We start from the raw sequence: 23,791 nt of genomic DNA on the forward strand, positions 1-23,791 counted from the left end.
TTAACTACAATTTGATTTTATTTTTACAAAAAAAAATCGAAAAAATTCATCAGCGTCTCGCTGATCAATACGGCGAAAGTTTAGTTTTGTTTGTTTTGCACCATCCCAAAAATATCCAATGTGTACAAATCCAGATCCAGAATACTACAGAAAAGAGAGCGGTTGCTGCTTCACAGCTATGCTAGAACTGTATTCTATACTTGTTCTCTGTCCGCGTCAGACTGCTACCCCGGCGCTGCTGTTGTCCGGCCGAGCTTCCTCCACTACTGCTTCCGCCGTTGCCGCTGATCCCACTTTTGCCGTCGGTCATCGGTTTCGGGGGTAGTGAGGCTGTACTCTGCTGACCATTGGCAATCGTAGCCGAGGCCGTGACGGCAGCGTGAAGGATGCTAGCACTCGGCAGGGTACTGGTCTTGTGCGTCTGCAGCTTGGTCGTCGAAGGAGACATTTTGCCGAATAATGGCGGCGGTTGTTGGGTTTGGGGTGACTGTTGAAGATTGTGATGGGAAGATTTGGTCGATTCGGCCGATGTCGACTGCGAGTGATGAATGAATCGGGGAGGTGTTCGGCCATGATGTAGATGATTGTGATGGTGATAGACCATGGTGTTGGGTGGAGGTTGGACAACTTGGGCAGCACTTGGGTGGATAGGACTCGATCGTGAAAGATGATTGGAATTGTTAGAATTGTTCGATCCACTAGAGGCTGAATTGAGCGAGTCTCGTGATCCCTTGATGGGTGTTGAACTAAGCTTACGAACGTTGGGTAGCAGCGATCGCTTCATGCTTGAAGTATCTACGGAACTTTTACGTGACTGCAACGGCTGCTCTTCCAATCGCTGGTAATTTCTCGTCGAAGTGTAGTCCGGTTTGGAAAACTCACAACTATTGGAAGTGTTGGACTTCGATCCGAAACCAAACTTTCCCTCACTCTTTCCCGGCGAAGGAATAATCGCACCAGTATTACTCATCGATCCGTAGTTCTTGGACTTCAACGTTCCATAATCTTTGGCTGCCAGCTGAAGCGTGTCCTTCATTTCGATGTAGCTTTTAGCCGGGGAAAACTCTCGCTTATTGAAGGCCTGCCCGCTGCCCGTTGACCTTTTCAGGCTGGAAGGCTTCATGTCGTAATCTGCCTCTGGAGTTTTCGGCGGAGTTTCAGCCATTTTCTTCCCCTCGGAATCACTCAACCGTCCGTACTCAATTTTCCTGGGCGGTTTCAAACTTCTGGGCGGTCTTGGCAGGGCACTGGGTGGCAGTGATGCTCCTCGATCCTTCCTCGGTGGCAAAATTCCTCCTGCCTGTTGCGCTATATTCGATAGAAGCTTCGGAACCTAAAAAAATCTTCCATTACTATCAATAAACACAAAAAACACCTCTAAACCCACCTTATTTCCTCCAATATTACTGATATCCGTCATATTTTGGCCCACCGTTTGGGTAACGTGGGCCAAGTTGCTCAGCTGCTGGCTGCGTAGCTTCTGGGAGCATCGGCCCTGCTTCTCCAGCAGCAACATCTCCTCGGGCTTGGTGGAGGCGCCATTGGGTCCGCTGCTGCCGCTGCTATTGTTGGATCCCAACCCTCCAGTATTATTATTTCCTCCTCCGCCATCCTGATCCCGACCACGATCCTGCCGCTCCCGATCGCGCTGATCCATGTGGGCTAGGTTCTGGGAGCAGGAAATTATGTTCAAATGAGAGATTTTTTTATATTGTAAAACAGCATGCTCAATGCTTAAAGAGAGTATCTCAAATCTTTCGGTAAAAATTATAATACAGAAAAAAAAACCTTCCATTTTTTCTACTCATCCTTTACCCACAGACTCTGTTATAATGTTAAAACTTGATGGCCTAAGCTTTTGAGAACTGATGAGTTGCAGGCTTATCAAATCTAGATTTCAAGGATTCATCATCTGAGTGTTTTGAAAGTTTTAAACTTGATCTTACATAATATAGTGAAGTAAGTGAGTAAGGTACTTTCCCAAAGGTGGCTCCAGAGAGTTACCACTGACTGGTTGAAAGTACTAAATCGCAACTAATCAAGATGATCGAGAAAGCTTTTCCCCTCTGATTTTTCATCATTAGCTCGTCCGCTCTGACCTTCACAAGCTCTATCAAATGCGAGGATTTATGGTTTGAAGAACATGAGAGCTGATAACTGTTCAAATAAGTCTTAACTATTTTACTATCGAGCAAAGAATGAATATATTTTCTTCATTTCACATGACACAAATTTCCATGTTACTGCGATCAGGCTGCTAACATTTCTCCCTTCTATCTCCAGAACACCAGGTAATGCTCGAAACGGGAGGGCATCCGGACGGTTCGTTGGGGCCTGACCCGTTCAGGAACGCTTGAAGATTGGTCGTCTGCTTGATGTGTTTCTTATGCATCTGCGAACTTTTCACTGCGAGCAGGGCTTTGTGGCTCTAAGGTGTCCTCGAAAACAACAGATAAAGAATCTGAAGTGCCCTCGGATTGTTGGACTGGATGTTCAACCGGTAGTGGAATCGCTGGATCTTGAGCTTCGGTAGTGCAATTCGATGTTGGAGCCACGGATTGAGATGATAGACCAAACATGTCCACCAAAATATTTAGTGGAGAGCTTGGATTGATGGTTTCTTGATTACCGTTGAGCCGAGGTTTCAATTGATTGACATGGGAGCGAATCAGCTTTCGCCGGCCATGCCAGGAATCCAGGAGCACGTTGTAGGTAACGCTGCCGACTGCCTCGATCACATGTCCAGGGACCCATTTCCAGCTGTTGGCTTCGTGAATTTTGGCGTAAACCTCGTCATCAACCTCGAAACGTCCGGAGGGAAATGTGCCTTCAATGGGGTTTGACTGCGGCTTGAGTGGTAAATGCCGGAGATTTCCCTTTAAGAATCCGACTGGGAGTGGAGCGGTAGGTTTGCAGAAAAGTTTGAAGAATTTCTGCAACGTTTCCACCCTTGCTTTCCTCGACTTTGAGCATGGAGCACTTCATCGTGTCGACAAACCTCTCTGCTTGCCCGTTTGATTGAGGATGGTATGGTGCAGTTCGCAGGTGTTGGATACCATTGGATTTGAAGAGAGCAGCGAACTGTTCGGATGTAAATTGCGTTCCGTTGTCAGTTACGATTGTTTCTGTATCGCCAAACCTTGAGAACAGCTCGTTCAGGAACTCGATGACCGTCAACGTTGTGGGAGAACGGACCGCTTTCATTTCGGGCCATTTTGAGTGGGCATCGATGACAATCAAGAAATGTTGGTTGAAGAATGGACCAGCGAAATCGAGATGAATTCGTTCCCAGGAATGTTTGGTTGCTGGCCATGGCTGAGATGATACCTTTGGTGGAGATTTGGAATGTATGGCACAGCTGCTGCAACGTTTGATGTACTCCGTGATGCATTCATCGATTTTGAGCCAGAACACGTAGCTTCGGGCCACAGCTTTCATCCTTTCGATACCAGGGTGCCCTCGGTGAAGTTGCTTGAGTATTCGTTGACGCAAACTGTTCGGAATCACCAGTCTGTCGTCCACCATCAGGCAGCCTTTCACAGCTGCTAGCGATTCACGATTGGAATGAAACTGTTTAACCGTTTCATGCTGGATACTGCTGAGATCGGAAGGCCATCCTTTTTGGGTGAACTCGGTAACTTGCTGGAGGACAGGACATTTGCTTGTCACACGTTGGACCAATTTGAAGGAAACGGATAAAGATTCGATGACTTCATCCAGAGGAACCTCAACGTCTTCTTCGAGTTGGAGGGATGCGATTATGACATCTTCATCCGGCTTGGTGTGGCTACTGATCAGACGGGGTAGAATGTCTGCATATCCGAATTGATTGGTGGATACGTACTGGATGTCGAAATCGTAGCACAGGAGAGTAAGCGCCCAACATTGGAAACGATTCGCTGTATGTAGTGGAATGCCCTTTCTGGATCCAAAAATTTGGTGCAAGGGCTGGTGATCCGTCTGCACAGTGAACCGTCGATCGAGCAGCATGCGATTAAATTTGGTAACCGCAAAAACAAGGCTGAGTCCTTCCTTCTCGATCTGACTGTACCCGACCTCAGCTGACGTAAGCGTTCGGGAAGCATGAGCGATTGCCTTGAGAGAACCATCCGGAAATCGATGCATAATGACGGCACCAACTCCGGATTTCGACGCGTCAGCAACAACGATGATGTCCAAGCTCGGATCGTAGTGGGTCAGCAGTAGATCTGATTGGAGCGTCGTCTTGAATTTCTCGAAAGCTTCTTGGCATTCTTGAGACCAGATAAACTTGACATCCTTCTTCAATAGTGCATCAAGAGGGCGCCTAAGTTGGTGCATAGCGCGTACAAACTTCCCGTAGAAATTTCTGGGGAGTATGCCTTTTTCGTCAACAATGTGGTACAGATACTTGATTCGCCGCTGGAGAATGTTGCATTTGTCTTCACGAAGACGGAACCCATACTCGCAGAACCGGTTGAAGAGTGCTCGGAGTCGTTTGTGATGATCGGATTCGGTCTTAATGAAAATGATGATATCGTCTAGGAACGTTTCAACGCCTTCGAGAGATAGCGATATCATTCCGTTCATCAACTGCTGGAACGCCCCGGGAGCGGATTTGACACCAGGAGCTAGTCTGTTGAAGCGGTACAGTCCTCGATGTTGATTGTGAGCAGCTTCTTTGATTCATCGTCCACTTCAACTTGGAGATAAGCATCGGACAAATCAATGATGCTAAAAACCTTGGATCCATTCAGCTTGGTAAAGATGTCGTCCGGCACCGGAAGAGGATGAATGTGCGGCTCTAGAGCAGCGTTCAGACCGGTTGAGTAGTCGGCGCAGATTCTCACTTTGCCACCCGCCTTCTTGACAACGACTATTGGGGCGGCCCACTGTGAGAAATCCATTGGGGAAATGATTCCGAGATTCTCAAGACGATCCAATTCTTCTTCGACCGTCTGGCTTCAAAAACAGCTTGACTCGAGTTTTCGTGCAATGTCCGAGTGAGTTGGCAAACACCTTGGAAAACGCCTTCTTGTACTGCTGGATCGGTTCGGAGAGGTCTTCTTGAACTGTGTGGCAGATCGATGACAGTGGAAGAGACCACAGACCGAACAGCTCAATCCAATCCAGGCCGAAAAGATTGAAGGATGGTTGATTGGTGACAAAACACGTTCCAAACTTTGTTTGGTTGCCCATGGTGACGTCGCATTGTATTTCGCCGACTAACTGCAGAGGTTTGCCAAATGCTGATTTTGCCTGTTTGCGAGTTGGTTGTAGAGGTGGAAATCCCAGCTTCTTCCATGTTGGCTTTGAAATGACGGTTATATCGGAAGTGGTGTCCAATTGCAGCTCGATATACACGCCATTGACGGAGACGTCAATGAATTTGCGTCTTAGTCCGCTGCTGATATGGTTGACAGCGAACTTCCCGTCGATCGATTTTTTCTTGCTGTGCTGCTACGCTGAGAGACAGTTACAGTATCCCTCTTTGTGTCCAGTCTTCCCACAGGATCTGCAGAGGTGCTTGGTGAAGGGGCATTCTCGGACGCAATGCATACCTCCACATTGCCAACACGGTGTCTTGGGTAAAGTTGATTGTTGCTTGCCTTTTTTCGGAGGTTGAGTGTGCGGTTTCACCTGCTGCTTTTTTTGTTTGAGTGCACATACTGAAGCAGCAGATGAAGGTTGCTTCTGCTCGACCAAAGCGGTATCGTGCTTGAGGTTCTGGAGTCGTTGACATTCGACGATAAGCGTTTCCAACTTGCAGTCTCCTTCATCCGATTCCAGCTTGGAAAGTAGTCTGGTGCGGATATCGACGATTGGAGGCCTCGGATAAAGATCAGCGTCTTGAATTGATCCGAGGTGATTCTGCTTAGCTCGAAGTCCTCACAGCTTTTGTTCCCTGTTCCGGCATACGCCACGAAATCCTCCTTCGGCTGCTTGACAAGTTGAAAGCAATGGTACCTCTTGCTGAACAGCGAAATCCGGGTTCCAAAGAGCTGTTTTAGTGTCTCGACAGTCTCTTCGAAACTAAAATCCCTCGGATGTCTCGGAAAAAAGAAGTTGAGGTATCTCTCGTGGACTATCACGTTCAAACTCCTAAGAAGCAGCCGTACCTTGGCCGCATCGTCCAGCTTGGCTCCTTCTTGAAGGAAAAAGTCCTCGTACTTTTGGTACCAACGGTCAAATGTAAGACCATTTTCCGGATCATAGCAGAACTCTCGAATATTGGACGAGCAGAGATTCGATGACCAATTCGGGGTTGTTAGTTAACTGGTTGGGGGCTGCTTGAGTGGTGAACCTTTCCATGACCGCCATTAACCGCGCGTTCTGTTCCGCCATCTGCCGATTCTGGTTCATGATCATTTTGAAAATGTCTTGCATTTGGTTGGAACTTCCTTCGGATGGATGGGACATCTTGTTCGGAATAGGCAAGGCTTTGTAGATTCTTCAATTACTCGTCGCCAATTGATAACTGTTCAAATAAGTCTTAACTATTTGACTTTCGAACAAAGAATGAATTTATTTTCTTAATTTTCACATGACACAAATTTCCATGTTACTGCGATCAGGCTGCTAACAAGAGCTTAATGTCTTAAGAAGCCTTAAAACACTTAAATCTCTAATTGATTTCGAAAAAACTATTGAACAGATTTCCAAGACGAAGTAATGATATTATAAACCTAAGTAAGATACACAAACGTAAACATAAACAAAAATTGGTCAATTTGATGTCAGCTGCCTTTGACAGAATTTAGAATTTTTCTCCGGAAAGCTTACCTGCAGAAAACTGTCGCTATTGTTGGTCGACAGGACGGACATTTCATCGGAAAGCAGCGGCTGGATCGGTTTCTTCGTTGTCAAACTTGGAAAGCAGCAAAGACCACGCTATCGGTTTGAAAAGAAGGAATAAAAACTGTTATTTTCATTTTATTTGGCCCCAATTCAGGACTGAACTTAACTTATAACACAATTCAGTGAAAGTTTTTTCAATAAAAAAAAAAACGAAACAAATACAAACAATACTTACGGCTTCCTCAGAAGAGATGACATATTTTTCGTGGATTCTGTTTTCCAAACACACATCGAATTGTTAGCCAACGAACTTTACTTAGCTCACTCTTCTGTTTAACATGGCGACCGTCAAAAATTAGTCGAACGATTTTCAAAACTTTTCAAAAAACAAAAGATTGTTGACAACACTTCTATTCTAATTCTCACAACGGTAACGATATTCAACAAAAATTAAAGAGTGGGAGAGGGGAGGATGGTATAAAATGCACACTCAAACCAAACAGCCAGCAGCCAGCAGCCTGGGGCTTAAATTATCACCGGCGGGAAATCGATTGCGGGGGCAGCAGTAAATTAGGCAGCTAAAACAGGGATTTTTTCGGGGTCCGGAAAAAAATCTGGGGAAATAAGGTTGCCAAACAAAAGGAAAAAATTATAAAAATAAAATAAAATCACACAAAACACAGGTTTTTTTTCTTGGTTATCAATCTTCAACAATATATTTATTCACTGTCATGAAAAAATCGATAGGCATTTGTCGTTTTTTTTTCTTCCATTTTCGGTTTAGATAGGTTTAAATTATTAGTTTTAAAAATATTTATATATGCTCGGACTTGATCTTGCCACAAGTGACTATCTACTGTCTAACTTAGCTATAAACTTTGAAAAAGCAATTTTCGATTGGATTTTTTTTTGTTTTGTTTTTAATATTTGTTAAAAATTCTAGCTAGAATTTTATTTATTTTAAATGGGTTTTATTTTTTGTATCTATACCTTTTGCAGACGAAGGAAGAAACGGGATTTCTGCAAATAGCATGCAACATTCTCGAATCGGATTAGTCAATACGTTTGTTGTTGTTGTTGTTCTCGTTGTCTTCTAACTAGTTCAGCACTGTTTCAATTGTTAAGGCACTCTCGAGCTAGAGGTTGTTTGTTCTATCTGTCAACACGTGTCGGGTGACGACGTAAGGCAAAAATGGTTTACTTACGCTTATTTTAGTTCGACCGCTTTTTTTTCGATTCTTTTCTTCAATAATCCAACCTTTCCCATAGTAAGGTTGACAATTTTTTTTCTTGGGATATTTTACAAATAAATTAGTTCACTTAAAACTAGCCTACTAATTGGAAATCAGAGAAAAAGGTAGAACGTTAGAATGTGGAAATGTAAATATGGTTTAATAAAAAAAAAGGAAGCGGGTAGGTGGTGGTTTTGCGTTTGTTGACATCTGATTTACACGCTAAAATGTTCCACAGTACTTAGTTTTTGTTGTTGTTTTGACAGGAACCCAAAACGTGTTTCTTGTGTTTGTGTGTATATCCCGGTGTCAGGAGTCTTACATAATCTTTGGTTTGTGAACTACTACAACTTTTAGTGTTTGTTTGCTTGTTTGTTTATGTGCATTTGTGTTTAGGTTTGTATGTGAGTGTTTGAATATGTAGATATTTTCAAAAGACAATGCCGTTCACTGTCTTGAAAGGAAACACACCAACGGAAATGGAGTTTTCGTTTCGAGTGTGTTTGTTTTTTTTTCTGAATTGAATTCTGTTTTATACAACTTGTTGTAAATCAGATCTTCCGGATAAACTGGTTTGCATGCTCAACTATTTTTTTTTTTACTATTTTTGCTTTCATGAACTCTCTATGGACACGTAAAAGAACCCTAATAATTTCTAACCTCATCATCATCGTATAGTCACTATCAGTCTCTCAAATTGCCATGTTTTGTATCATTTGTTAGATTACCAGCGAGTGCTGTCACAGATAGTTGTCGTACAGGAATAGAAAGACACAAAAAAAATCCAGCAGTTTACTGGCGATGTCGTTCCCGAGAGCTTGTTTTTGGACAGGAAAGAATAGAAGGAATTCTACCAGCTTAATTGAGTTATGAAGTTTGCAGAAACATGTTCAAATTGGTTTTTACAAACATCACAAATTTGTATTCGTTTCCCAGTACTTTATGTGTGAAAACTTATCAAAAACAATATTCGTTCTTTCAGTTTTCCAAGCTAAAATGCTTAATGTTGTTGTTATTCAGCGGACCAAAGGTTGCCAAAAAACTTGTAAACAATGAGAAATCAGCTGTTTGTTTGGCAATCTAGGAAATTGCTGATAACAGCAAATCATCATCAAGTTGTTTTGACGTCTAAGCCTTCAAACAGACCATGATAAAGTTTTTTCGAATTTTCAAGCACTGTTCCAAGTCTCGAAAATACGCTAAGCATGTAAGAAAGCGCATTGAAATTTGTTTCAAAATTGTTCAAAGAAGTTAATGTGATTTTCTCATTTTTATCAGGATACCCTCACAAAAATCAGTTTAAATCTTGAAAACGATTTGTCGAATTGTCGCTTAGAAAGACCAAAAGGTACAATTCTAACATAAACATCTTCAAATTCCGTAAAGTCTGTTTCACATAGAATCTGTTCGCATCTTTTCATTTACTGCAGCGCCCCTAGTTGGCCCATCGCGAATCTATTGACAGTGTTTTGATCCGGATGGTTTGTTTACTTAGTGGTGAAAATTTCATCAAGATTGAAGCAGTCAGTCGAAAGTTATTGACGATGGAACGCGAAAGGCGAGAGAAAATTCTGCACACTCACGTAGAGAAACCGACGTGGTCAGGGGTAAAGATCGCGAAATTCCTGAAATATCCAAAATCGAGTGTAAATTCGGTGCTGCAACGTTACCGGGAGACCCTTACGGTGGATCGAGCAAAACAAACCAGGCGTAAAAGTGGAACATATGACCGGAAGCTGCGAGCAAAGGTAATTCGATCAGTTCACAATAATCCTGGAATCTCCTTGCGTGATTTGGCGAAAAAGTTCAAGACGAACCACAGTACAGCTCGATGAATTTGTTTGCGAGAAGGCTTGCGGTCGTATCATGCAAGCAAACACCCCAACAGGACGCTGAAACAGAACCTGGTTGCCAAAACCAGGGCAAGGAAGTTGTACGAGAAAGTGTTGACCAAGTACAACGGGTGAATTTTGATGGACGACGAAACTTACTTCAAAATAGATTTTGGACAAATACCCTATAACAAATTTTACCTTGCGAAGCGTAAAGGGAATGTTGCGGGTAGATTCAAGTTCGTTTTCGCAGATAAATTTGCTCGTAAGTTGATGATTTGGCAAGGGATCTGTAGTTGTGGGAAGAAGACTAAGATTTTCATCACTGGGGAAACAATGAATGGAAATATTTACAAAGAGGAATGTCTCCAGAAGAGGGTTTTGCCTTTCATTCGGTCTCACAAAGGTCTGGAGAAGTTCTGGCCGGACCTGACAAGCTGCCACTACGGCCGGGATGAGATCGATTTTGTTGAAAAAAGTATCAATCCACCAAACTGTCCGGATTTTCGTCCCATCGAGAAATATCGGGCAAAAGTTAAGGGCAAACTGAAGAAATGTGGCAGAACCATGAAAAAACCCGGTCAAATAGAAAAATAGTGGAACAAATGGCGAATGAGGTTACCAGCAGTACTGTGCAGAAAATGATGAGTGGTATCACAAAAAAATTCGAAAATTCATCCGAAAAGCTGACGAATGATTTTTATGTATTTTTTTTTTCTTAAAGTGCAATAAAAACCCTACAAAATGACATTTTTACTTTAGTTGTACGTTATTTCTTTGCGGAGAAATGATCTATTTTATCCGACCAGATTCCATGTAAAACAGACTTTTACGAAGAAATGCTTAAAACATTCAGTCAGACAACGTATTTGAAATTATTTAAAAGAATTATCGAAAAAAGTTCCAAATCCCAAATTAAAGGCTTAGGATGGGAATGTTATTTTAAAAAGATATTCCAAAGTTTGATCAAAACACCAAAATAAGGTTCAAAACAAATGACCAAAACATGGCTTCGAGTCCCGGAATTTTTTTTTTAGAATGGTAAAATCTTCTCATCTGTATCAGGATAAGATCAATTTTGAGCTTGAATCAGATTTCAAGAGAAGGTATATCAATAATCCCACATAACGAAGAAGTTGACAAACGTGCTTCAATCACTGGTAATCGTGACATCAAATATTTGACTCGATCGTACAAAATTGTTTAGTACTGTACTGTGAAGTGCAGTCCCAGTCGAGAACCCGATTGAGATCTACTGTAGACTGCCGCAAAAATGACTTCATCGATAATTGGATACTGGAAAAATCCGTTGTGCTAGCGATGGATAACACCTTTGGCTCTCATAAACACTCTTTCAATTGTGATCTTTCCTGTCCCAAAAAAAACCCGCTCTCGTTGCGACACACCCAAAACATACAGAGTTACAGCAGCCCTGTTATACATACGTACATACTTAGCAAACTCTTAAGCCTAATAAACACAAATACAAACGCGCGCGCGCTGCTGCGATCGCGTTGATCGCGGTTGCGGGTTAGAGTTAGTAGAAGGTTTCTTGCTCGGAAGACGACGATGGCGAGGAAATGTTCTTGCAGGAGGAAGAGGTCTGCTTCTTAGCGCTACTTACGGCGGCCGCGGAGCTAGCGCTGGCCTTCTTCGGGACCGGCTTGGGTGCCGATACGGCATTGATGGCCGGCGTCGAGATGGTTTTCGAGATACCCTTCTTCTCGCTTACCTTGCCGGACGTTGACGGCGTACCGGGGTTAGAAGCTGGGTTAGCAACAACACTATTGAGCACACTCGGGCCAACAGCAACAGCGGTTAGTGAGTTACCGTTGGAGTCGACCGAGCTCGAACTGGAGGTCGCTCCGCTGGCGGAAGCTCGCGACGAAACGGCAACCGAGCTCGAGCTCGAGCCCTTGGCAAGCGACGCCGCAATACGGGCCTTGTGCAGCAGCTGGTTTTGCTTCTCAACCATCGACAGTTCACTCACCTTGCTCAGCAGCTGCTCGTCCAGTTGCTTCAGCTGGTCGTCGATGGATTTGCGCTGGGCGTCAAAGTTCTTCGAGTCGAATATCGCCGTATGATCACTGGCACCGTAGTTGGTACTGTAGTTGGAGCTGCTACTCGGTGAACTGTAGCTATTGCCACCGGCCGTCTGCAGATTAATGGAGCTTTGATTGAAGCTCGGGTTCGTCTGTCCGTAGTTCGAGGTGAAGCTGGAAGACGGATTCTGACCATAGGTTGGATCCAGCAGTGAGGCCGTGGTCGTCACATCAAACGAATTGTTCGAAACGTCGTACGACGCCTGCGAATTGTACGCTCCCAGTGGATTCAATGCGAAACTATCGTTAGATAGGTTGTACGATCCGTAGGAGTTGGTTGAACCATAAACTACAAAACAAAACGTATGCGTTACGGAACCTTCTGGGATCTAAACACAATCGCATACTCACTTTTCTGTCCCTGATAAGCGCGTATCATGGCTTCCTTTTCGGCTAGCCGGTTTTCCAGCAGTTTGAGGCGGGTCTGCAACTCCGTAACTTTTCGGTTTGCGGCGTGCGCTTCGTCCAGGTAGCGAATCTTCTCCTGCTTCGCCTCCGCAATGATCCGTTCGGTTTCCTGCGAGTTGCGCTCCATTGCCAGCTTCGTGACGTTTCGCACGTTCGACTCCTCAAGGTTTCGCTGCTCCAGCCGGGCACACTCAGCTTCCAATCTGTATTTGAAGATTCAAGTTAAACTTCAAGACTTCCTTTAACAGTGTTTTTAAACTCACCTCATGATTTGTGCGTCCTTTTCGCGCAGCTGCCATTTGAGGTTGTCGACGTCGCTGGCCGAGCTGCTTCCACTACGGTTGGGTAGATCGTTTTCGTAGTCCAGCCGAAGCTTCCGCTCGGCCTGTTCCCGCCGTTCGCTGGCATTCTGGAGCGATTGCAACGCGTGCTGCAGCTGAGCACAACGTTCCACGTAAACCTGCTTCTGCCGGCACTGTAACATCAATAAGGTTTTATTAAGAAACTTCGTTTACGAGTCATTTGCTGCTCAAACACTAACCTCTTCCTCAAGTCGTTTCAATGCCGTATCTAGCACGTTGATATGAATCCGTTGCTCTTCCAGGGTAGCGTTTTGAGCCTGCAGCTCAATACACTGACGTCGGTTGGCGTCCACTAGTGATTTATCTTAAAAAACACAAGTTAAACAGTTATCTAAGGTCTAATGAAGCCTTCAGAAAACGCATACTTTGTGTCACCAGTTGCGAGATGAGCACGTCCTGCTGGGTCCGACCCAGCTGGTGGTCCGAGGTGGAAAGCAGCTGACCCTGCAGCACCTCGACCTGATCCCGGAAGGCTCGGTTCAGTTCCTGCAGCCGACGGCAGTCCTGCTGCAGGCGATTTCGGGCCGCCTTCTCCAGCCGCTCCCGCCTCTCGCACGACTGTACCAGCTCTTCGTGCACCCGGTAGATGTTGGATATCTCTTGCTCCAGCTGAAATAGAAACACTATTTTAGAATTCTTTTCTATAGGTTTCAGAATAAACCAAACAAACCTTCTGACTCTTGGCCACCTTAAGGAAGCAACTGTTAAGCTGTTGTTTCAGCAGTTGGTTCTCCTTGTACAGAGCTTCCAGTTCTTCGGGGTCGATGTCCAGTAGTCGGGTTAAGTCCGGTTGGCTTTTGCTTTTCAGCTTGGCATTCCCCTGTGAGGCTGCCGATTCATCTGTCGAAGCGCTCTGACCACCGCTCCAGTGTTGTCCGTATTTGGGTGGGTGATCCCGCGAGTCCGTATTCTCCGATACGCCCGAGTCTCGAGTAGTGGAATCGCTGCGATTTCTCGACGGCAGTTTCACTTCCTTGGCGAGGTGTTTCAAAACGTGACTCTGGCTCAAATATTCTTCGGGGATTTCGGCGATCTCCTGCATCGGTGGTTGTGGCTCTCCGTACGAACGTGGACGTTCCTTTTTCATGTACGGTGGAGGGCTCGAATACTCCCGGTTCATCGAGTAGATTCCTTCGTCGTGGATGATCAGCGTATTGTACGAAGACTGCGAAACATCCATCGAGGAACGGTTCGAGTTGGTTTCCTTCAACGAATTCCGGTTCGAGTTGGTTCCGATGAGGGAATTACGGTTGGATCCCTCGCCGCCTGCATTGACGTAGGTGTGTATCGCATTGCGAGACTCCGATATGCTGCGGCTGCTGGTAGGGGTAGCGTATCGTGTCGAATCCGACGAAGTGTTGGAAGAAAACTTGTCCGGGATATAGCGTCCCTGAATCTCGTTGACCGGTGTGATGCTGCCGGTCATATTTTCTTCACCTTGTGGTTCGACGCGAGCGTGTCGCAGCACGTACCGCTCCTCACGGGTCAAATTTTCCGTTGACGTAGACACATCGGTGTCCGATCCGGACAGACTGCCACTCAAATACTTGGTATTAGTTGCCGCCGTTGAGGTCTGCGTAGTTTGGCATTGCTGAGTCTGCGGGGCTCCGGACTGATTCGGAATTGGTGGACTAGGTGGCAGCATCGAGCAACCGGATGAGGTCACCATCATCGGGGGCCTCATGGTAGGGGGTGGGGGTATTTGAGGTGGCGTCGTAGCAGACGAACCGGCCCTCGGAGCAATGCTAGGTCCAGCCGTGCCGCTGGAGTTCGACGAAACTTTTCCACTCGTCTGGGGACCGGCCCCGGAAGACGAATACTGTGAATACCGTAAGCCATGCTGGTGGGACATTGCTGAAACCTTGATGTGGATGTCTACACGAACTGCTCACTGTTTGCATTCACTTGTCGTTTTGTTAGTGGTTGGCGTCAATAGAGGCACTTGTTAGGGAAAAAAAACTGTTTGGTTTTTTAAAAGTCGAATTCATAAGTCAATAATTGCACTTTTTATTCATCAATCGTTCCGTTCGATCGTTGTTTCATTTGACTGTAATTAAAGGAAAAAAATAGGTTTTAGAAATTTTGTTTTCTAAACAATCTTAATAATCTACGGGACACTTTTTAGACATGAGCTTGATGATTCATGGTCAGCATATGATGCTCACTGAAGGACGACATTCTTTTTGGATTTATTTTTTGGAGGCGTTCCTCTTTCCCATTGTTCCCCATCTTGGCTGAAATCTTAGTCATGAACTAAGCTACGATAAAAATCTTAATCTCAATCCAACATAAGTTTTTCCAGTTCCAATTGCACCCTCAATTCTTACTCCCATTTCAATCAAATTACTGTTGAATAAACCTTCACATTTAAAAATTCAAGGATTTTTTGGATATCTCGCCTGAAGTCTAAACGTCTACAGCTAGAAATCGTAGATCAGTTACACCGTCTCAATCAAACTTAAGTTAGTATGCCGTCTCAAGTGGAATCTCAAGAAGAACTGATGGAAATTCCATCAATCCCATTTTACACAAACTTCAGTTGAATATCTCATTTCAATTGCCAACTCAAACCCTTGGTTGGATCTTTTTCGAGTCAACTTCAGTAGGATATTCCGTTTCAAAAAAATTCAATTTTTTTGACAGTATATCAAGTCTCAACCAAACTTCAGTTCAAACCACCTCAAACTCATAAATTTAAAAACAAAACCATCTACGAGACACTCTTTAGCCGTGATCTTGATGATTCATAGTCGGCGAATGGTGATGCTCAATTTATGATCGTCATCACTGAAGGCCGACATTCTTATCGGAAATTCTTTCGCAGGCGTTCCTCCTTTGATTAGTGGCAGACACTATCGCGCTTGAAAGAATTAGTCATGCAGCAGTTTTGAGTCGTTATTATCTTAATCAATTCCATGCGCTTCTTCGATCCGTCTTGATCACCGGAACTGGAATCATTTCAAAACAAACAAAGCAGCTACTTTTGCCATCTGCGCTTCTTCAGTCTGTCATATTCACCGGAACTGGAATCATTTCAGAACAAACAAAGCAGCAGCCTGCGCTTCTTCAGTCCGTCTTATTTACCGGAATTGGGATCATTTCAAAACAAAAAAAAGCAGCAGCCTGTTTAATCTGAACTTCTTCAGTCCGCCATATCCACAGGAACTGAAATCATTTAAAAACTAACAAAGTAGTAGCTTTTTTAGAATTTGCGCTTCCTCAGTTTGTCTTATTTACCGGAGCTGGAATCATTTCGAAACAAAAAAAAGCAGCTACCTTTCCAATCTGCGCTTCTTCAGTCCGTCATATTTACCGGAACTGAAATCATTTCAAAACAAAAAAAGCAACAGCCTTTCTAACTGCGCTTCTTACTGGGATTTCGGATAGGCCAGGAGAAAACACGCGGTTTTACTTTGGAACGATTACAAAAGACGTGTGTATTCGATAGAATGAACTTTTAGATTGAAAAGAAAATGGCACTTGTTCTCTCTCCATAGTCGCCGTCTGGTGGGGGCAAACCTGGCAGTGGTTGCCATCTCAACACCCCTGCTCAACCACGGCAAGGTCCGATTCCTAAGGTTGACCGTAGTTTCTTGAAGGCACCCGATGGCAGTCCCTTCGTCATGATGTCCGCTTGTTGATCCGTTGAACAAACGAACTGTACCGCAACCTCCTTACGTTCGATCAGCTCTCTTAAGAAACGATACTTGGTATCCACGTGTTTCAAGCGCCCATAGTCCTTGGCGTTTTCGACGATTCGTATTGTGGATTGATTATCCTCCAAAACCTGTATTGGTTCCAGCTGTTCGTGCCCAAGACTCAGAAGAATTCGTTTCATCCACAGTGTATGGCATGCAGCCGTCACCAGCGCTGCAAGCTCCGCTTCAGTAGACGACAACGAGACTGTTTGCTGTTTTCTCGTTATCCAACTAACCGTACATCCAGCAACTTTGAAGACACAACCCGTGATGGATCGACGGTCGATGATGTCGTTTGCCCAGTCGGCATCAGAAAACACCTGCAGCAGTTTCTCTTCTGGTTTCGCCTCGTACACCAATCCAAAATCAAGGGTCCCCTTGACATACCGAAGAACCCGTTTGAGGTGAACCCAGTGTTCCTCATTCGGGCAAGACTGGAACTGGCTGTAGTAGTTCACGGCTAGGTCGGGGCGAGCCGTGAGCGAGGCATACATCAGGCAGCCTACTAGCTCTCGATAGGGCTTATTCGTTCTGCGATCTTCGATTCCCTTTTTCAATCGCAGGCGATTCTCCATTGGGGTGGAAATGGGTTTGCATTCAATCATCTCGAAACGTTTGAGTAAGCTCTCCAGGTATCCTCTCTGGCCAATGCTCATGATACCAGCTCCTACGTCTCTCTTGATGGTCATGCCGAGGAATTGTTTTACTTCCCCAGCATCTGTCATATCAAACTCCTCACTGAACCTTTGTTTGTACATCTTCACAAGGTCCAAAGACGCTCCAACGATCAGAATGTCATCAACATAAACTATGACAATGATCTGCTGCTGTTTCTCACCAACCGTGTACAGACACTGGTCATCAGCACTCTGTTTCAACCCCAGCTTCTCGGTGAACTCATGGAATCTCTGGTTCCACGTTCTGGACGCTTGCTTTAGTCCATAAATAGCACGGTGAAGTCGACAAACTAAATCCTTCCCCTGCTGAAACCCATCCGGCTGGGTCATGTAAATTTCTTCACTAAGAACACCATTCAGGAATGCCGTTCGCACGTCCATTTGATGTATGTGCAAACGGTCCCTGTTCGCAAGCGCTAACACCATCCGAAGAGTATCCAATTTAGCCACCGGCGAATAGGTCTCGGTATAGTCGAAGCCTTGTTTTTGAGTAAAGCCTCTGGCTACCAATCTCGCCTTATACCGATCAGGAACCTCACCATCGCCGTGTTTAATGCAGAACACCCATTTGCAGGTTACAGCCTTCCTGCCCTTGGGAAGCTTCGTTAGCGTCCATGTTTTGTTTCGCCGCAGGGAATCCATTTCGTCGTCAATGGCCGCTTTCCAGTTGGCCCAATCCGCACGACATTTCAGCTCTTCAATCGTGCTCGGAATGTTGTCGACGTAGCTTATTGCACTCAACGCAAACACAGCATACTCAACATCAAAATCTCTATGCCACGCCGGAGGGGCACGATCTCGCTGCGGTCTTTCGTTCGGTGCTTCGTTTTCGGAGAGCTCTTCGGTTGTACTGGACCGACAACTCTCAAAACCCTCGAAATCCTCGGACGTCGTCATAACACTTTCATTACCTTCGAGCTCATCCTCAATTTCCACAAGAGGATTCGATGAAACTTCGACGCACTTTTCAACCGGAATCAATTCGAGGTTCACACTTTCTTCGACTTGCGTCTCCACAAAAACCACATCACGAGCGACGACAATCCGACGCTGTTTCGGATTCCAGATTCGGTAGCCATTCGAAGAATAGCCAACGAAAACACCACTCCACGCCTTGGAGTCTAGCTTCTTCCTGAGCTGCGACGGGACGTGCACGAAAACTGAACTCCCAAACACTTTCAGCTTCGAAACATCCGGTTTTCTATTCTCCCACAGCTCAAAAGGCGTTTTCACTTCCGTCACTGCACTTGTGGGGCTCCTATTCAACAAGTAGGCGGCCGTTTGCACGGCTTGTCCCCAAAACTCCATGCTCACACCCGAATCGAACAGCATCGCCCTCGCCTTCTCTACGAGCGTGCGATTCATACGCTCGCTGACCCCATTTTGCTGAGGGGTGTAGGGTACCGTCAACTCCAACTGTACACCCTTTTCCGCACAAAACTTCCTGAAGGCTTTCCCGGTGTACTCCCCACCGTTATCGCACCGCAAGCGAGAGATTTTCTTGCCAAACTTGGCCGTCACTATTGCTTCGTACGCCTTGAAGCAACGCAGCACATCACTTTTCTGCTCCATCAAGTACACCATGGTAAAATGCGTCCAATCATCGGTGAACGTGACGAAAAATCTCGAACCGAACTTCCCGACCGGCGACACGGGACCACATACGTCCGAGTGGACCAGTTCGAGCACACGCGACGATCGTCTCTCGACAGACGATGAGAACGGCTTCCGAGCCATTTTCCCGGCGATACACGATTCACAGGTTAACGTTGCACCTTGTTTCTTTTCAGTGTCTATTTTCAGTCCCGACACCATATCGTTACGAACGAGCACTTCCAAGTTCTTCGCGGAAATGTGGCCATACCGACGATGCCACAGCTCAAAATTCGACTGAGCTACACCGCACGACAACAACGATTTCTCACTGACACTGTTCCCGATCGGCCGAAAGTCCAGTTCATACAGTGTTTCGCGACGCGTTCCGCTGGCTACGATTTCCGAATCACGATAAATCAGCACTTTTCCTTGTCCGAACACTACCCGCATGCCAGCTTTTTCGACCCGCAATACCGAAAACAAATTGTACCGTAGTTGCGGAACGAACAAAACATTTTTCACTGTGCACTCAATGTTTTCGCCATTCGCAATCGATAACACTTTCACAGTTCCGATGTATTCTGCCACAAGGGACTCGCCGTCCTTCGCAACAGCAATTTCGATCGGTTTCTTCAATCGACGAATTTCCGTGAACAACTCCTTATCTCGGACCAAATGTTCCGATGCTCCGGAATCGATGAACCACTTGGTTCCACGCACTTTTTGTGACACACAGCCAGTCACACCGACGAAACACACTTCATCCGGATTATTTTTAACACCATCGGCAACATTTGCTTTCGGGTACCGATTCACTTTCTGAAACGACTGCTTCTTCTTTTCCGGACAGTCCACTAACTTGTGTCCTTCCTTCTTACACCGAAAACAACGGAACTTTTTCGGTTGTCTCACTCCCGAGAACGCGGCGGAATCACTACTGGAGGGCAACTTCGATTCGATGCCCTTCTGTTTCGTTTCCTCGTCGAGAAGTCTACACTTGACGAACTCCATCGTCAAATTTTCTTCCGGCATAGTTTCGATTGCCGTGACAACTGTAGAGTACGACGGACCAAGAGTGAGCAGCAAATGACACACTGCTGCCAGCTCATCCATGTCCGCACCTGCACCACGATATTCACGCAACAACTTGTCGAAACAAAGAAAATGTTCTTGGAGTTGTCCTCCCTCGAAACGCATGTCCAACATTCGACGCAGGAGGGACATCCGGCTAGCGATGCTCTTCCTTTCAAAAACCCGTCTCAGCGCGTCCCAAATTTGTTTTGGGGTTTCCTTTTCTTGCACGTACTCGAGCTGAGTGTCATGGATTCGGGCAATAATCATCGATTTGCACGACCGCTGCCGCTTCCTCCAAATATCGCGCCTCTTCCTTTTCTCCTGCCGCTGTGCCACTGTGTCGTCTTCATTCTCCTGCAGCTCAACCAAATCTTCCAACTCCATTAAAACGCAATCCCACAACTCATGCTCCTCCAAGAGCACCTGAACGCGGAACTTCCACGCGGAGTAATTTGTCCCGTCGAGCAACGCAACGAAGAAACGTTCATTCTTTAAAACTTCCATTTTCGCGACACGGCACCGGATGTCCTGGGCCCATAACCTACTGGGATTTCGGATAGGCCAGGAGAAAACACGCGGTTTTACTTTGGAACGATTACAAAAGACGTGTGTATTCGATAGAATGAACTTTTAGATTGAAAAGAAAATGGCACTTGTTCTCTCTCCATAGTCGCCGTCTGGTGGGGGCAAACCTGGCAGTGGTTGCCATCTCAACACTTCTTGAGTTCGTCTTGTTTACCAGAATTGGAATCATTTCAAAACAAACCATGCAGCAGCCTTTCAAACCTCCGCTTCTTCAGTCCATAATATTTAATGGAATTGGAATTATTTCAAAACAAAAAAAAAGCAGCAGCCTATCCAGTGTTCGGCACAAAAACGCTCAACCGCTAATCGCTAATTAGTCCGCTAACTTTTTGTTAGCGGTTTAATTTTACCGCTATATTTTGATCAAGCTAGCGAATTTGAAAGTTCCGCTAATTTTTAGTTCCGCTAAGTGAAGAGCGCTATCTCTCATATATTTGTTAAAAACTGACGAAAGATATCTGATAGAAGTATACGTTTTGACGTACTATGAATTGTCAAATGCTGTTAACAATTCATTTAGCCTTTGTTTCAAGTTCGAATGGAAACTGTTTTTTGTTTTCTAGTATTAAGTTTGAAAATGTTGTTCACGTACAATCACGTATTAAATCACTGACTTGAGTCTCGACATGAATTTGTGGCATTAATGAGTGTCACTGATAAAAATCTTATACATATAAAAATTGGACAAAGATGAGATCTGAGAAAAAACTGGCAACCACAATCTTGTTTCATTAACTGTAAAACGCTTTATAACTGCCTCAATTTGGGTTCAAATCTCATAAGTTTTAGACCGATACTTAAACAAGTTCTAAAAAAGTCGAGTTGAAAATGGTATAATGTGCGGTGCCTATTGCTTTGGTCGAGTTAGGGTCTAAACCGGCTGTTTGGATTTAGTTGCATAATGTTTAAAAATGGCCAGTAAAATGTGTACCATAAATCCTGATTTAAAATGAAATTCAAAAAATATACATAACTTGGTAAACAGTTAGCGAATAGCGCTTTAAGCTTGAAGCGATAAGTTTTTCAGCTCATTTAGCGGTTTTTATTAGCGATAGCTAACTTTGCATGCGTTAGCGATTTAATTAGCGGCGCTAATCTTTCAGTTAGCGATGCCGAACACTGAGCCTATCTAATCTGAGCTTCTTCAGTCCGTCTTATTCACCGAAAATGGAACATTTCAAAACAAACAAAGCAGCAGCCTTCACATAGATCGAACTGACGATAAATCTGAAACATAATCCGAATCTCACTTCAAAAACGTCCTTCTCTCACAAAGTTAGACCAATGACTGATTTGTGTTTTTATTTACACTTTGCGGCTTCTATATCGGTGTTGCCACACATTTGTTTCATTTATGTTTATAACTTTTACTTTTACTCTGTACATTCTTCATCTCATTTCTACAGTTCTCGTTCCAAAAACTTCGAAAGTTTTGAATGTACAGAACCTGGATCGTCACTATAACATATTTGGCATTCCATTCCAATCTCTCCCTATGGCTGCAACTAATCCTACTGAGCCATCTGCGTTCCGTTTTTCCCTGCTCCTTCTGCTAAGAGGATTGTTTATTTTCTTTTCCGATAGGTTAGCACCGCTCGGTGCTGAGAAAAAAAAGAGCAGCTGTCCGTGGTGCGTTGCAGCGAGAGGATCACTTTTCAACCCTCTTCATCTCATCAAGAAGTTGCACATTGTAGCCAGCAGAACCCGTCGCCGTCATAAGCAGCAGAATACCACAGATGGAAGAACAGAGGAATGTGGGTATAGATTATAACAACGCGCGCCAGCTAGTGTACGTGGAATGCGGACTGCGACGGCTGTTCTTCAGTTCATTTCTTCTTCACTTCGGTTTGTTCTTATGCTTGCTGTTGAGCCACATTCCACAGTCCTCGCTCATTCTCTTCCCGATCAGGAGAGCATATCAAAATAATAACTCGAACGTATCTCACCAAGATATTTACATCTGATTCAGTTATAATTAAGTATTCTTAATTATCGATTTTAAGTTTCTCCAATCTAAATTATGTCTTATTCTGATTGACATACTTGAATGGTGTTGAGCTCATTGTGATACACGTGCGACTTTTCATGAAACACGGACATCGAAGTCAACGGCCCAAACCGTGCATTAATGAGTTTCGTTCAACAGATGCATAAAATTGAATCCAATTTTTGGGAAACCAAATATGGAACTTGGTTTTAGCATATAATGTGGTTTATTGACATTCCACTAGAAATTTTTCTCGAAGCACTCATATCTTGATAAGTTATAATTTTGATAGGTTTTGTTGTGTCCAATATCAAACTATGCTATTTGAATGAAATATAATCTTGAAAGGAGCATATCCAAAATTGGTATAATTTAGCTATGATCGCATAGATTTTTTTATATAATTTGTACTGAATAATAACTCATTTAGATAGGAAAAAAATAGTATAAAAACATCTCATCTTGATATAATTTAGTTTATCCCTCCTGATCGGGAATTTCCATCTGTCTCGCGAATGCATCCGCGACTATTCTGCTTCTGTTTGCTATTCAATCACACTTTGCAGATACCTTCTTCCCTAACTATTCCGCTCTTCTTCTGTAACAAATCTCACAATATTGTGCGAACAAAATAATCCCTTGAGTAATATAGAGTCTTGCTGCATGCCTCTTCAAATCGAAGCTAGCCATGACCGAGTGAAGAACAGCAAAAACAACAACATTCACACCAACAGCAGCTATCCAGCGATGGAATTCCAAAGCATACAAACATGAAACGTTCGTTGTGGTCGTCGTCGTCGTCGTTTAACGGCGGCCAACCGCAAGTATTCACTGCTGGCTGACTGGCTGGCGGCTGCTCTAAGCTTGTAATCGTTTCATCTACCATACTCGAGATGGCTCCGCTGTATGCGTGTGCGTGCCCACCGTCGATATTTATGAGAAGGAGGAAAAAAAATACTTTGAATGGAATGTGCGATTTGCGATTCTCATTGACATTTTCAGCTACGCATATTCCCCAAGAGCACCTTGAAAATTCCCCAAATTTCCACCGAATCTTCACAGTTTTTGATCAATTATCGTAATAATAAGCAGCAATCAACACTTTCAAGCACTAGAAACTCCATAAAACCCATCCTCATCCAAACGAGAAAAAAATCCCTTCCGGAAAATTTCATTTCACTTTTTCCCGATGGAATTTTTGCGCTTTACCACACTCGAAACCGAAAAAAATCTATCCCCTCAGCTAGAACCCAACCCCAAGAAACTTTTAACAACAATTTCCACACCCGAAACTCACTTTAAACTCCGAATTTCGACAAAAATTGTAGCGGTACAAATCGCCGTCCGACTTCCACTTTTCTCTTGGCACATTAGAATTGACGACGGCAGCTTGCGGCATTCCTCAACGGAGGCGCTGCGATCGTTTCTCGCTGCTGGTGCTGTTGTTGTTATCGCATTGCG

The 23,791-nt window shown here is 44.4% G+C and overlaps 1 protein-coding gene across 1 annotated transcript; it reads right to left on the reverse strand.

The window, feature by feature from the left end:
* On the reverse strand, nt 1–23,778 carry LOC129758638 (uncharacterized). The gene is made up of 10 exons (XM_055756185.1): nt 23,628–23,778; nt 13,384–14,760; nt 13,079–13,322; nt 12,893–13,017; nt 12,615–12,826; nt 12,295–12,554; nt 11,832–12,232; nt 6,763–6,870; nt 1,388–1,669; nt 1–1,333 (listed from the first exon to the last, which is right to left on the reverse strand). The coding sequence occupies exons 2-10, from the start codon at nt 14,563–14,565 to the stop codon at nt 182–184; spliced, it is 3,966 nt and encodes a 1,321-aa protein (XP_055612160.1). The 5' UTR covers nt 14,566–14,760; nt 23,628–23,778; the 3' UTR covers nt 1–181.
* Nucleotides 23,779–23,791: the final 13 nt, after the last annotated feature.

This window comes from Uranotaenia lowii, chromosome 3 (assembly GCF_029784155.1).
Source record: "Uranotaenia lowii strain MFRU-FL chromosome 3, ASM2978415v1, whole genome shotgun sequence".
NCBI classification, from domain to species: Eukaryota; Metazoa; Arthropoda; class Insecta; order Diptera; family Culicidae; genus Uranotaenia; species Uranotaenia lowii.